Genomic DNA, 16,127 nt, shown 5'->3' with positions numbered 1-16,127 from the left:
GGGACTCCAGCCTGATAGTGGAGGAGCTGAGGGGGAAGGACGAGCATAGGGGGCCGGGCGGGGGAAGGGGCGGGTTGGACCGTCGTCATCAAAATTCCGGCCTCCTTCGGCTACATTCGGCTTTACTCGCAACGTTATGGCGTGTGCCTGACTGTTTATCTTTCCTAGGACGGAGAAGTCACTGTCTCCGATTGGCTAGTGCTCGTTGCCTTCGTATGTTGGGTTGGTTAAATTGAGGCTAGAGGAGTGAGATTGGTTAGTGGCAGGGTAAGAACATCAGGGCAAACCTGTCAGAGGCAGAGTAGGACGGAACAATAACTTCGCCATCCTAGGACAAATTAAATTATCGCATAACGTAAGCATAGCCTGTAAGCCAACCAGCCAATCAGAAACACCGGTTTAACCAAAGATTGTATATAATAAGCAAGATGAATCACTCAACAATGAATCATAATCTGTTTATAGCTAAGAATGGAAACAATTGTCTTCCACAAACGCAACATACAATAATAATAATAACGATAATAATAATAATAATAATAATAATAATAATAACAACAACAACAACAATAATAATAATAATAATAACAACAACAATAATAATGATAATAAAGTGGTACTAAAATTAAATGAACAATTTAATATTGATTGTACAAAAGGAAATATGGAGATGTGGTGCTAATAAACAAAGATTTTAGGTCTTATTTGGTGTTAAAAAAAACAGCAACAGCACCTTTAAATATGCATAACCATGGTTCTTAATTTGTAGTCACAGATGTGATGTTATTAACACAGTTCAATGCCACCACATCATAAAGAAACTCCTCCACCATCCTGCCACTACACTGCATCGACAACTTCCTCAGCAACAAACCACAGGATGTAAGAAGAGGCACAATAACATCATCCACTGTCATCAACAACACTGGAGCCTCTCAGCGTTGTGTCTTCAGCCCCTTCCTTTACACTCTCTACACAGACACCTGCATAGGCCCTTTACCCATCACCACATCATACAAATACTCTAATGACACTGCCAGCCTATACTACGACTACTCAATGACAATGACTCCATCATGGCCTATCAACACTTTCTCATTTCACACAATGGTGCACCGACAACTTCCTCCAACTGAATGCAGACTGAACAAAAGAACTATCTATTAACACATCAAACACACCCGCACTGGACTGAACCCCACCTCCATCTACAACAAGACAGCAGAACAGTTCAACAACTTCAAACATCTTGGATTCACTTGAGACAATAAACTAATCTTTGATCAACACATCACTGTTTAAGAGACTACACATAATCTGCGAACTTGGAGCGCCTTGTGTTGTTGCTTTACAAAAGCATAATCTGCCCGATCCGACTGTACTGTTCCTCCTGTTTCGTTACCATGGTAATTATGGACAACAAAACAAACTTTCCAGGATCACACATGCTACCTTCAAAAATCCTCCACTCCCCTACACCCAATCCCTTAGACATGAACAACAGGGATGTCTTTTGTCCTATCTGCCACAGAAGCAACTGCCTTGTTGACACAGTTTATAAATCAAGAATCATCTCAGTGTGTGTTCAGGCACTTGAATTTTGTTGGGATACAGGTGGGTTAATGAATGTTACATGATTATATATCATTATGTTTGCTGTGTTACTATCTGTATGTTTCTGTGTAGAATATGAACAGAGTGTGAGAACAAATTTTGGGACAATAAACTATTCATCTATCTATCTAACTAATGTCCAGTTTGTAGTATTGAGGGGAAGTACAGTTTGAGTGGGAGCTCTTTGCTTTAATATCCTCTCAGAAGTGATGCATAGTGAACCACTTCTTTATATGCAGCTACCAGGCTCAACAGATGGGGGCAGTGTGGGTCATTAAATGCTGTATGGCACATGAGAGGCTCATTGGTGGTGTATATGCCCGCCAGCATGCATATATTAACAGTGTCTTGTTATTTAAGAATTTAACAGCAGGCATTGATGGAACATGGTCTGTGTTTAATCTAAAATTCATGCTATGCATGGAATTAGTGTGGTCACCAAAGTCCTTGTACCAATGGCAAAGTGAAGGTTGCTCCACTTTATCAGATGCAACAACTCTAACAAGAGGAGGTTGAGAAAAGGGGCGCTCAGCCTGCACATCCTCAAATAGTCCTGAGAAGACGTCTAATCAGGGCTTAAAGGCATTTAAAGCTTTTACCCAAACAAATTAAACTCACTCCTGAGACAAAAATTCCAAGAGGTATTAAAGGGTTAGTTGTCAGTGGTTTAAACTGTACAATTCTTAATAACTTTTTTTTATTTTATTTTATTTTTTTTAAAGTTTACCATTTGTGAAGTGGTATCAGAAAAAATAGTATTTCTGTAAGATGCCATAATTGATCAATATGACAAAAGACTACAATGATAGTAAATATGTCACTAATAGTAGTTATTAATAATAAATAAACCGGGCTTTCCCATTTTTCTAATCAAGTAACTTATAATAGTGTAAATATGTTCCCTGATTATTTACTGAATTTGGGATGTTGCATGAAGGTGTGTGTATACTGTGTTGTTTCATGACAAAATGTTGCTGTTGAAGCTCAACAGATACATACAGAAAGCTGAGTTGATCTAAACAATATTGCATACAGTATTACTGCAGTAAAAATGAGCAAAGAGGAGGAGGCTCTCGTGGCCAGTTGTTTCCTGGAGGGAAAACATGTGTCGTGACATGCACAATTCTTAATGAGCTCTGTCTGGAAGGAAACTGATACGCCAATATGACATTCAACAGCATCAAATTTAGAAGCAAAAAACATTGTGAGGTTTCAGTGCTCTTCCAAGTTGGCTATCTTGACGAGATTGATTGAGATGAATTTCTCTGGGCTTTGTCCCAGCATTTGGATATATTTTCTTTAACTTCCTTCTTCTGATACATCTAAATATAGTGACGCACAGTCATTTCATCACAACCAAGAGAGCTTTCTCCATTTTTTTCTCGTCTTGAAAACAATGAAGCTGTATGGACATTTCTGTTGTATTTCTATTGTCAATGGTATGTTGGCTAGGGTTGTTCCTCTCTTTTCTCCTTTTCCTGCTTTTAAGATGGCGGTTGATGTGTTTGAGCAATTCCTGACGTCACTGGATTATGGCACCAAGAAAACAAACTCTGCATGCTACTAAACTTATAGTGTATTCATGGATTTTCTTAATCTTCTAAATGCACTATACAGTAGGGCTGCAGTAAAGATTCTTTTTTAATATATTAAACTTCAGATGGTGTTCTCAATTAATCGTCAATAGTTTAGTCTATTGAAAGAAAAGAAAAAGGTTTCCCAGAGTCCAAGGTGAAAAAGCAGCAAAATCTCACACTGGAGAAGTTCAAACCAGAAATCATTATAATGAAAAATTACTGCAACTATGAATCAATGCTCAGGGGAAAGTTTCTTTGAGCTCACATTGTGTCTTTGAGCATGATTATTGGCTTCCAAGTAATTTGGAAGCCAATAATCATCCAATAGGAAATTTACACAAGTGTGATGAGGAAACCTGAAGCCTCCAGTGCACATACACTGAGAACTGACTTTTCAGTGAAGGAGGACACATATTGTGTCCAGCAGTTCAACTTTTGAAATAAAAATATTTACATATTCATAGATTCTGGAGTTTTTAATGAGGGAGAAGCAGCAGATGTCATTTTAAGAAGATAATTGAACTTTTTTGGGGGAAGAACTATTACACACATTATTATTCCAATCAGAGTATTTTTACATATCTTATAACATGACTGGAGGGGATCTTTAAACTTTTCCCCATACACTTAAAAAGTTTAAACTAACAATATAAAGGTTTTTCAATTCAACACATTTAGCAACAGCTGATAGTTATCTACCCTATACAAAAAATTGGGATCTAGTGTATGGGAAAAGGTGTGATGTATGAACTATGACACTCCATTGTGAAGTGCCTGTTTGAGTCTGGGCGATGCACTCCTTCAGCGGGAGGGTGAGACATTCCAACCCGCTGGAGTGATCCTCTCATCTGCCTGTAGCAGCGAATCTGTCCGCTGTGAAATCCCGGAGGAGGGAGGAGCTACAGTACAATCACTGCTGGACAACGTGACATTTCCGCATGTCAATAAAGGTCATTGTGAAGTCTAGAGGAGGATGTTTAACGTGGATAATGGTTTCACTTTTACAAGCGCCCAAAGTTAACATGTAAATACTTTTGGGTCACATGATGCCAAGCCTGAGGAGACACCAGCTGCAAGGTGCTGCCGCTTCTCAAGGAAACAACAAAGTTTAACAACAATAGCGACTTCGTGCTCAGACTACAAAGGTACAGAGTGAGCTTTAAGTTACACATGTTGAAGTTAAAGCCGAAGTTTGACCTGCACAGAGATGTGGAGTGTGATATCCTCAGAAAGGAGGCGTCGGTCTGCAGGGTGAAAGGTGAGGCGTCACGGTCAGCAGCATTTTATCATTGTTTCTTACTGCTAACTTCTAGCACTGAGTAGCTCTCACCAAAATATACTGTAGGTTAACCTGCTAGCCAACATTAACACGTTCTGCCCCTTTTGTTATTGCATTTATGTGCATTATACATGTAATGTGTCGAAAAGTGATTTTCCGAGCTAAACTTCTGCTAGTAAGTGAGAAAATCCTGAATTCCTACAGTAAGTGATAGGAAGGTGTTAATATATTGATCACCAGTTGGCACTATTAACTTTTCACCTTTACTGTCTAAATAGTGTTGCCGTATAAAGACAGCAATTAACTTCAAAACTGATTGCACGTCTACACTAATGTCCTAAAGATAGAGTGGAATGAAGGAGAGAAAACTTGCAACTACTAGACTAGATTGGTTTACAATAGAGATGCACTGATACTGAATACCTGATATTGGGTATTTGTGACAGTGTAACAATTCGATCAGTTTACATCACTGTGTCTATTTTTTAAATTTTGTTTTACAAAGTTAGGAAAGCAATCTTTAAGTCAAGCCTGAGTGTACACAGTAATTACACACGTATCAGATCTGTACTTGGATCTGGAAAAAGTCAGATCAGTGCATCCTATCATTTTCACTATAAACTGTGACTGAGTATGCATAAATTCAATGAAAATGTGTTGAAAGTGCTGATGATTTAGCTCTGCGATATATCAGACATCATTATGTGTTCAATCATTAAGCAGCTTCTTATGTGGGCATTTGAAACACACTCATTTAGCATCACACTGGGTATGTTCACCATGAGGAATAAAAGCCTAAAACAATTTGTGTTGTTTAGTTGTGATAAACTGAATGGGTTCATAATAATGACGCTATATCTGCAGAATACTCTGGAGCAGTGGACATTCGTATCCTGAACATTGAGAAAGATGGGGGCGTTCTTTATTCCTGGAAGGTAAATCCATAATAAATACACCGTATGTCAATTTGTCATTCAAGCACACACAGTTAATCATCAAATTTGTAATTTCAACATTATAATGTACCTTGAGTTTGCATATGTTCAGTATAACTTGACGTTGTGTGCAATGCATATACATACTGTGTATTCTATTATTCTATGCTATTCTGCTGCTTATTTCAGACCTTTGAGGAAAGTGTAGTGTGAGAAATTCAGTATTCCCAGATGCCACTGATATGTCTGAACCATTCATCATCAAATGGACACCATCAAAACAGAAAAATCTATATTCTTTTATACATATTTCTCTGTAATTCGGTTTGACATATTTTCTATTTTTAGAAACCTTTGTATCTTTACTAGAATGTGAAACAGAGTTCTGTGTGTTGAACCGTGCGTCTCTGCACAGCATACATTTTTAATGATAGACCCACCAAAAAGTCTGTGGGTTTCGGAGGTTAAAGACGGTGTGCAGCCTGCAGAGAGAACATAATTTCTTTTTTTTAGTGCAGGGTTCGCAGTTTTATGCATGTCTGGCTGTGCCTTGGGTTTCAGAATGCACTTTTTCTTTTAAATATTTTGAACCCAAAAATGTGGCAAATCACTGGTTTGAAGTGAGGCAGGTCAAGTTAGGATAATCGGAAAGGTCAGTCAGGTTAATGAAGAGGTCAAGCATGACATTCCACACATATCACTAATAATCTACTAGATTGGGACAGATAAGGATCATCCATCTCTGTAGTTTGATTTAATGACCTAACTAGTGGACTCTATTCTAATAGGGAGCTACAGGAACCACCAGAATTGGGAAATTTGACTGGAACACCAAGCAGAACAAGGTATTGTGTGTGTAACCTTCCTTTCAAATGCTGTAGATTCTGCTTTATGTGTGTGTGTGTGTGTGTGTGTGTGTGTGTGTGTGTTAATGCACAGCTTTACCTCTGCACACCCGTCCCTGTATGACCGTGTGTGTTCTTTCCAACAGCTCCTGTACACGTTTGACGAGCAGGTGTGTGTCAGCAGCTGTTCCCTGAACAAGGAGGAGACACTGTTAGGTGAGCCTCTGTAATGCACAGATACTGAATTACCTGCCACAGACATTGTCACAGTAACAATACTGTCCCTGACCCAAATTGAGGCAATTAAGTGAGACTCAGATATGAATTGAGAACATTTTCATGTGACTAGCAAGTAGTACATTGTAATCATAGTTAAACAAACACTGATTGAATGTCACGAGTTAAGTGTCAGAGGAAGTAAATACACATGACACCTTGCCTTTGCTTTTTCCCTCTTAGCTGTCAGCTTGGTGCAAAATACCAGAGGAGAGGCGCGCCTCAGACCAAGTAACATACATTTACACATGCTCTCTTTCTCCTTGTTTCATTTACAGACCATGGCATGGTTTTTTTTAATAAAATCTTTCTGGTTCTTCATTTCTTCTTTCAACCCCGCCTGTCTTTGCAGTATCCAAGTGTCTAACCCTGCTGATTGAGATTTATCCCATCAATAACACTAAAGTCCTCAAGGCTGTGGACTGCAGGGTCAAAGTACAGGTAAAGTGTATTTTCTTGGCCACTTTCATGCAGGTTTTTACTGCAACAGATGGACTGACTTTGCAATTACCGAGCATCTGAGCTTACGGTTTGTTTATTGTATAAGCTTACTGAAAGTGCACTAGTCACTGTGGCATGCTATGACAGGAGCACTGTTTACTGTTTGTTGCTCGCCATATTGCCAAACCACAAATGTAAAGAACTGCCAAGATTGTTTGATCACTGCGTTAAAATGTAAAAATCAGCAAATTGGTTTCTCCATCTGGTTACTGTTTTCTGTTTTTGGTCTACTGTTTTACTGGTTTCTCTGTGCAGTTCCTTCATTCAGAACCTGACAGGAGGTCAGTGCTGGAGAGTCACCTGCTGCTGCTGACTGAAGACGGATGTAAGTCTGTGTGTTGTCAAGCCATCTTTCCTTAGTCTGTTAAAAAACAACACATTTTCACATTTGTAGAGGACAAAACAGCATTCCTCGATCTTTTCTGTGTTTGTTTCTTACTAATTTTCAACTGCTATAGTGGTTTATCAGATTTACTATAGTTAACAGTTATGCATTGTTATCTTTGATGTACTATAGTTACAGTTATACATTGTTATCTTTGATGTACTGTAGTTAGTTATGCATTGTTATCCTTGATGTACTGTAGTTACAGTTATGCATTGTTATCCTTGATGAACTGTAGTTACAGTTATGCATTGTTATCCTTGTGTGCATTTCAGATGTAGATCTGTACCATGTTCTGCTGACCAGACAGGAAGGTTATAGAGTGGTAAGCTGGAATCTACATTCACTACATTGCTGGCTTTAGCCCTCCATTCCTCCCCTGTTTCCTTATTGAACGAAGTGTCAGTGGCCTCAGCTAAAATATAAATTGCATAAAGGATTTGTGCAGTTTTTTGGAGGTATAAATTATCTGCCAGAGTGCACATATCTAGTAATTAATAAGTAATGTAGTTGGAGTATATTTACATAACCCAACAAAAAGAATATATTGGTTCGACCTCATTTTCAAGCCGTAAACTATACTGTTATCCTCCTGGGGAGCTTTGCATTAAGAATTCAGTGCGTCTGCAAAGCTGAATATGAATGTGTTTGTGTGAACCAGGTGATGGCGAATCCTGAGCGTCTGTCCAAAACAGTAGAGCGAATAGTGGAGGACTTCTGCTGGGTCCAGTGGGACGGGCACACGCAAAGACTGTACTATCTCACACACAAGGTAACACACACTAGAGATTTGTACTATTATACTTATGAAGACACTGCATCAACTTTTTTTCAACTTTTATCCATACATGTATCCAGACAGCTACAGTCAAGTCAGTTTATTAGTAAAACACATTTGAGTAAACAAATGCTGACAGAAGTGCTTTGCAGAGAGATTAAATGATGGGACTATTTGATTGATGGTTACAATCAAATAGAAACACATGAATGATCAGATATAAACAGTAGAAGGATCAAATAAAAAACACTATTCCACAATTTAGAGCCAACAGCTGAAAACTGATTTTTAATTGAGTGTGTGTAATGGACAGCAGTGATTGGTCAGCAGATCTGAGGGCTCTGCAGGTGGAATAGGGGACACACAGTTCAGAGATGTAAGCTTTATAGCCCAATAGCAGGATTCACAGAATAACACAAAATGCATATCACACATTTTCCACAGGACAAGTTCCTGCTGCGATGTGTTCAGTTTTACCCCAACCGCAACTGTGAAACTATGGTAAGTCCTCCCTGTGCCACACAGTATAAGAAATTATCAGTCTTTTGCACACACTCTCAAAATAAAAGTTAGCATTGTTGCATTTGATTTACTATATATTATTTGTGCTTCTGCCTGACAATAGTATATCTTGCTTTATGTTACTATCTTACAGTTGGAGCTCCCATTAGAGCTGCCTGCTAATCCTTTCCGCACAGTCAAGTAAGAGAACTACCAGTAGAGTATGACAATAGAAATATGTTGTCTCAGCAGATAATTCTATATTCTGCATTTTTTTGTATGTTTGTTGGTGAATCCCTGTACACATTTTAATTATTTATTTGCTTGCATTCTAATAGTATGTTCCTATGTACAGATATCCTTCACAGTAATATTTATAACTATGATGTGTGTGTGTATGTGTGGCAAACAGGTTCGTTAACTTGGGTTTTGACCATTATCACACTGAGAGTCGTGATAAGGAGCTCGTAAGAATGGAAGTGTTCACAAACAGAATAGGTAATGCTGTACATACTTTCTCACTCAAAATGGATATGAAACTGAGATTTCAAATTACATGGCTAATTCTTTATATATTTGTGTTTGTGTCGTACTTCTCTTTGTGAAAACCAGAAAGTAAGTCCCTTGCGGTCCACAAACCATATTATAATCTGCTGTCTGCAATGATGCAACACCTTGTCTTGTTATATAACACAAAGCAGCGGTTAATGATGAATCAGCTTTTAAAAATCATGGCTGTAGGCATCCTGTTATCCACAATCTCACTATTTAAATGATGATATAAGTTTCCTTCTAAAATGAGGTGCTGATCATCAAGGTAGTTTTTATTTTGCAAACCTAATGTATAATCTTTGGAATTAAAATCTGTGAAGTTATTATTATTACCATAATACAAGGGGTGATTGATGATTAAGTAATTAAGATGTTGATTTAATCTGTAATTTCTGAATCTAATACAAAACCTCAATAATTCAACACATTTTGAATATATCCTTGGATTTTTCCTGATATCTACAGCTGATCTGCCTTGTGGTCTGTTTTTAGGGAGCATGTGTGTGTGCTGCAGCCAACCCCTTAATGACAAACAGGAACTGATCTACAATGTGGTTTTAGTTCACAAAGGTGTGTGTCTACTGCTTTCTATTCCAACTATGTACAGTATCTAGATGTGTTGCGCGTGGTGACACATTTTTGATTTCCTCACTTTCTACAGATTGCAGCAAGACATTCAGAGTAACTTTGGACGGTGACGAGTCGCCACAGAAAGACACAAATCTGCATCCACTCTTCATCCCCATAGGTCATAGCACACACACACACACACACACACACACACACACGTATCATCATGCTTATGTATTCAAATGTGTGACTTTGTACGTTGGATTGCCAGACATGTAATTTCCTGCTTTCGAATTTAAAACAGAAGCACAGTCACACAAATACAAATGAGAGCATGTGTCCTCATTGAGTCTAATAAATGTTTGGTGTGCCTAAAGCATACCAACACACACCCTGGCAGTGACACTGTGTTATTTTTGTATGTAGGTTACTACATCGTGGTGTATCTGCAGGGTTATTTTCTCCACTGTATCAACACCAGGCAGCAGGAGATGCTCTGTCACTCCCTCTTTCTCTCTGGTAAGGTTATGTCTCAGATGACTGATTGCTGTGAAGCAGTTAGTTTACATTGCTTCTTAGCTACAATACATGTTCTCCATTTTCCATGATAGTGACTTTTAAACCTGGCATCTGTAAAAACGGAAAACTTTTGTGGGTTTCGGTTTCATTTCCTCGTTTTATCCCCTGTCCGTCTGTTTCAACAACCTCAAGGTTATGACGCAGACTTGGGCCTCCAGTATGATTCAGCAAACATCACAGTATTGCATGCAGAGGAGGAGTCCAGCACTGCTTTGTTGGACTTGGCCAGTGGGAAGATCCACACTGCAGAGTTGAGCCCTGCCTACTTGCTGCGGATACTGCGATCAGACACACCCTCTAGGTAAGCATGATTTATAACTTATGGTGTTTATATACATAGCATTAGGGATTATAGGTAGGCAGACTTCTGACAGGTGGAAAGGAAAAGTTTTTTTTTGTGTGCATACCTGGAAGTCAAGAAATAAATCAAACAACTTTAACTTGAATCCTGGCCATTGAAGCCTTTGTATTGTACCAACCTGTTCAAATGGGATGCATCAGTGATTATTTTTCTCAAAATCTTAAAACAAATACTGTATGATGTATTCATTCATTTTTAATTTTTAGTTTTTAAATTTTAAAGCATTATTTAGCTTTCGAGCACATACAGCACAGTACAACTCCTGAATCTCGGTTCTCTGCATGTCTGTATGCTTATGTTGTATAAAAGTAAATTTGCTGTATGTCACATCTACCCCACAAGGTATCCCAGTAGTAAGGCTGACCCTCAGCGCCTGGCCGCCCTTCACTGCCTGCTGGTTTACATGGGAAATGACCCAAACCTGGAGCTGAAGGTACAATAGAAGTAGGAGGTGGAGATTTTGACCTTTTAAAGCAAATTTAATGAGAGTTCTTGTGTCAAAGTTTAGCCTGAGGTTTTTTTCTCCCCAAATAAAGACGTAAGACACCATCTTGCCCCACAGAACACACTCTTTCGTCCAGCATTGCATTTATATATAGCAGTATATCATTATTTTTTGTAGAACACAAAATCAATAAAAAACTTCAATTGTTATCAATGTCACCCACACAAACTCTCAAGATCAGTAAGTTCTCGATGTAGAAGACAGAGACTGAACCAAGAAATGATTGAAGGTCAAATAAGGAAAAAAGTGGAAAATGCAGCAATTTGTTAGATGCTTTCCCTGAAGGAAAATTGATGTACAGCTAAGAAGAAATGAACAGATGAAGAAGCCTTTCTGCTTTTCCGTGTAAATGCAGTAGGTGTCAACCTTGAGTAGGTACTAAGCAGATGAAGGGAAGAAGGAGGGAAAAAAAGGAAAAGACAATACGCTGTAATAAAACAGCAGAGGAGAGATGACATGTGGACAGGGATCAAACAAAGACAAAAAGAAAGGGACAGATATTTTGTTAGGGCAGACTGCTCGCTATGACTCAGACTCTATTAGAAGCACACCTAAATTAAGATGTTCCAGCTGCTCTGATAGATTGCAATAAGTTCTTTCTTTAGAGGTTAAATGAGTCACCAGCTCCATTAGTGCAGCTAGAGATGGGAAATTGGACGCTGCATGTAACTTTCATATCTTTTGTAGACTCCGTTAATGGGACCGGCAGCACAAAAAGTAATGGCTTTAATAAAGGTGATCGCTTGTTAACATTTTTCGCTTTGTTCACAGCAGTTTGTAACTTAAAGACAATGTTGTGCAAATTCAGTTCTTCCACCCTTACTTTTGCTTAGTTTTCATCCCCTACATATAATGGTCATAGTTGTGTGTTTCTGGACATAGGACTCAATCAGGCTCTGGCTAAGAGATATTTCTTCAAACAGCTTTGCTATTACCAGTAGAAAATGAGTTATCACCCTGATGCTCCGTGGCTGGGGGCCTATCTGTGAGGGTATCATTCATTTTTCATATTTCTGTAATGCAAACATTATACCCTTCAACCCTACATCATCTCAAAAACTCTTATCAGTATCTGTTTTATAACCAAACAAGATATCCATAGTTTGAACAAGTGCAACAGTATACAGCCAATGCTTGGGGCTGTATCGTAGCACAGTGGTACCTGAGCTAAATGCTAATATTGGGTGCTAGCATGAAAAATCACTACTGTCATTTGGATGCATTATTTTGAAACCATGAATTCCTGTACCAAATTACATGGTAGTCTACCCAGTCATTAAAATATTTCAGTTTAGACCCATTGACCTGAACTGGAAGTAGTACACTTATTAACCGTCTTGCCATGAGTTGGATGAGAAGAACGATACTCCTCATGTTTGTGTGCTAAATATAAAGCTACAGCCAGGAGACAGTTAGCTTAGCTTTGCATAAATACTGGATACAGGGAAACAACTAACCTACTCTGTTCAAAGGTCAACAGTCTGCATACCCGCACCGCTTAAGCTCACTAATTAACATGTTACATTTTGTTTGTATAATCTGTGCAGTGTTGTTGTCATTGTGAAGTTGCCAGGAAAGGAAACTCCTGGTTGGCATTGCATACGGCCAAGAAATAGTGCATGACATATTGTTACCTCCCATGAAAGCACTTCTGCTTGTGTTCAGAATGAACAAATGAGAAATAAGTGTTAATTAGTGACTAAGAGATGCTTTTATTTCATTTCTTTTGGACAGTCAGGCTACTTTTATCTCTTTTTTCCCAGTTGCTATGCTAAGCTAGGCTAACCATTTCCTGACACTAGCTTCACATTTTCCTCACAATTTCCCCATCTACTATAAGTTTTGGCAAGAGACTGAATAGTTCCCAAAATGTCAAACTATTTCTTTAAAAAGGTAAAAGATGATTCACTTAAGTCTTCTAATTTTTCAGCAAGTTTTTAGAGTGAACTGTCCACCTTATAAAAAAGGTTCTTGAGCTTGATGTGCAGCTGTAATGTTGAGCTCTCAGCTCAGTGACGCATTCTGTGTGTTTCTATCCTTCCTCTAGATCATTGAGTGGCTGTGTGACAATGTGAACCCCTTCGAATCCTTTGATCAGATCCAGGAGTTCATTCTAGGTCAGTGGCAGCTGAAACAGGGGGTCACAAGTCTCTTGAGTATCACTTCTTCCTTTTAGAGTGTAGCCACTCTCTTGCCTTTTGATGTGCTCCTCTGTGTTTGGTTTTTAGACTGCTTATATCTTCTCTGAACAAAGGCAATTCTTTCATCAACTCTGTTTTGCTCTGAAATTTCTACTCGCTGACTTGTGCCAGGAATGTCTGGAGAGTTAGAACATTTATTTGTGTTATTTTGAGACCTTGGAGACTTGTGGTTTGCACAGAAAAATATGGTCAGAGAATTCACACACCACCACATTTGTATTTCCCATCTGATACGCTTCTAAAGAAAATAAACCTGGCGCAGTACTTGATATTAATTTCCGTATTTAGGAAATCAGCCCTGACCTATAGAGTATATGATCAGATTGCACCTTGCTGCATAAATTTACACATTATTGTTGCTGCTATAGCTACAGTGGTGTATCCAGGACATTTTCGACTGGGGTGGCTGAGCTGGGACACAAAGCTAGTGTGGGGTAGCATAGCAATCCTTAATGAATTGCAGGTGATCAAAATGTGTAAATACAGATAGTCAGTATATCGCATTGCTTCAGCCTATGCACAGATAAATCATAACTGAATTCCAAAACTCGTGTTAGCATCCATTCTCATGTTTGCACTCTAGGCCAGGTTGATGTTTTCATTTTTCATAAAAACAGCATTAAACTAAAAGGTGGTGTGCTGACCACCTTCAAAACCTACAGTTAATAAATTAGATCAGCACTAACATGCAGTCACCATTTTAATTATTTTTCTATTCCATGTACATAACATTTTCCGTTTCTACTCATCACAGCCTCTGGGAAGCAGTGGATGTTTTCTATTTTCAAATCAGTATTTCTGTACAGGATAGGCTACACATTTTCTAAGATCTGTTTTCCTGTAGTGGACTAAATATGTTATATGTTACAGGTACTGAACAAAGTTTTAGGTCCCAACTGGTGCAACACGTTTATTCACAGGGGTTACCTGTGCAATGTTCCTTATATTGTTGTAGCATTAGCTCAGCCTGCGGTCACTGTGACTGGAGTGCTAATGTCGAGCACATACTTTCGATGTGGAAACGTGCTTTTTTTTCCTGACTCAAGGTCAATACTCTGACGACTGGAGATCAGCTTTCACAGTCTCAGTCCCAACATTACTATAGTAGAAGGAAATTTGCCTGTCTTTGTACGTATGCCTGTCTTTGTAAAGCACTTTATAACGCAAACAGATTTTGCCCCAAAGTGCTATATAAATAAATAAACTTGAAATAGCAAGCTGGCCCTTTATCAGCTGATCATCTATTACCATTGAATGACCAGTGTTTGTCTTACCTTATTGTGTTGATGAACTTGACCAAAAACCTGTCAGATCTGGGGGGGCCAAATAGATTTCAGGAATGTCTGTGGCAACCACAGATCACCCACTAAAACTGCCATTTTATAGCGACTTTAACTTGCTCTAAAATACAGAGTTTAGACACATATTAATACAGATGTTGCTGTAAGAAAAGACAATTATGTTAACCTAATAAATGTCAGTAAGCTATACTCACTAGTATTTCATGGTGATTATGGTGGGACATTGGCTGAAGTACCTCATTAAGATAAAAATTCTACATAACTGTGATTTAAAACAAGGAAATAAAAGTCTGACTACACTGTCTGTCACACACAGCCTCTTTGTACAGAATAAGCTACAAGAAGGTGCTCAGCATGGACAAAGTCCTGCCCTACTCCTCTGTATTCAACAAGAAGGTACCAAGCACACACACATACATTTGCACACACATAAATGTATCGAAATAAACCGAATGTATGTATTGAAGGCAAAGAGGACACACTCTTTTTACTCTCTACTTTATGTGCACCTGAAGTAGCTCACACACACATACACACACAACATGTATACATTCTTCAATGTCTTTGCGTGTTCTAGGAGGTTCCAGAGTGTCTGTTGGAGGTCCCTGGCGTGTGGTGTACAACTGAGATGCATACTGAGTCTGTCTTCAAAGACAAGGTAACAACATGTTCATCCATTTTTAAAACACATTTATTACCCAAAAAGTGATTGCAAGCCATTATTATTCAGTGCAATGGAGCAAAGTCTTCCTACTAGTCTGTTTCCTGCTGTATTTCCACAGCATGTTAATAAAACTCAGCCTCACACTGGCGCTCAGTAATCTGAAACAATACTAGGAAATGACTGTAGCCGACTTCATTCAGACATTAAAAAGGCATTTATATGTAAAACAGTGTGATTTTAGATACAATTCAGACACAATTATCCTCAATTGTTTAGCAGCAACATCCTTGCTGTGTCACTGTGGTGCTACCGTTTGTGTGTGTGTGTGTCTGTGTGTGCGTTTGGGTATGTGTGTGCGTTTGGGTATGTGTGTGCATGCACGTGCAGGCCAGGAGTCTCCAGGGTTTCTGGTCAGAGCTGCAGTGGAACATGGACAGGACAAAATATCTGGAAGCTGTTCCCAACCCCAGATACAGAACCTCCCACATACAGGCCGACTGGGTTAAACTGGTGAGTCTGAGTGGTATTTCCAATAGCAAGAACATCTCATGTATATTAATGAACACAAATCTAAAATTTCCGTACAGGAAATTTCAATCAAATGATGGTAATTATTTGACCGTGCTAACTGATGTGGGAGAGGGGAGAATGTGTGTGTCCTAGTAAGCATACCTGTGGGTTTTTTTGTCAAACAATGGGAGCA

At 38.8% G+C, this 16,127-nt stretch overlaps 1 protein-coding gene across 2 annotated transcripts in view; it reads left to right on the top strand.

The window, feature by feature from the left end:
* The first annotated feature begins 4,178 nt into the window (after positions 1-4,178).
* Positions 4,179-16,127, top strand: part of gsap (gamma-secretase activating protein) — a 34,519-nt gene continuing 22,570 nt past the window's right edge. For both annotated transcript variants that reach the window (XM_062444020.1, XM_062444021.1), the window contains exons 1-21: positions 4,179-4,449; positions 5,335-5,405; positions 6,194-6,250; positions 6,397-6,466; positions 6,710-6,757; positions 6,879-6,967; positions 7,283-7,352; positions 7,688-7,737; positions 8,074-8,184; positions 8,635-8,691; positions 8,846-8,892; positions 9,104-9,189; positions 9,736-9,813; positions 9,905-9,991; positions 10,240-10,332; positions 10,525-10,693; positions 11,096-11,186; positions 13,306-13,375; positions 15,077-15,156; positions 15,338-15,418; positions 15,812-15,934. In XM_062444020.1, the coding sequence (XP_062300004.1) occupies positions 4,362-4,449; positions 5,335-5,405; positions 6,194-6,250; positions 6,397-6,466; positions 6,710-6,757; positions 6,879-6,967; positions 7,283-7,352; positions 7,688-7,737; positions 8,074-8,184; positions 8,635-8,691; positions 8,846-8,892; positions 9,104-9,189; positions 9,736-9,813; positions 9,905-9,991; positions 10,240-10,332; positions 10,525-10,693; positions 11,096-11,186; positions 13,306-13,375; positions 15,077-15,156; positions 15,338-15,418; positions 15,812-15,934 (1,716 nt within the window). In that variant the 5' untranslated portion in view covers positions 4,179-4,361. The remainder of the gene's footprint in view (positions 4,450-5,334; positions 5,406-6,193; positions 6,251-6,396; positions 6,467-6,709; positions 6,758-6,878; positions 6,968-7,282; positions 7,353-7,687; positions 7,738-8,073; positions 8,185-8,634; positions 8,692-8,845; positions 8,893-9,103; positions 9,190-9,735; positions 9,814-9,904; positions 9,992-10,239; positions 10,333-10,524; positions 10,694-11,095; positions 11,187-13,305; positions 13,376-15,076; positions 15,157-15,337; positions 15,419-15,811; positions 15,935-16,127) is intronic.

Source organism: Scomber scombrus, chromosome 22 (assembly GCF_963691925.1).
Source record: "Scomber scombrus chromosome 22, fScoSco1.1, whole genome shotgun sequence".
Taxonomy (NCBI): Eukaryota; Metazoa; Chordata; class Actinopteri; order Scombriformes; family Scombridae; genus Scomber; species Scomber scombrus.
This window is presented reverse-complemented; position numbering and strand designations above follow the sequence as displayed.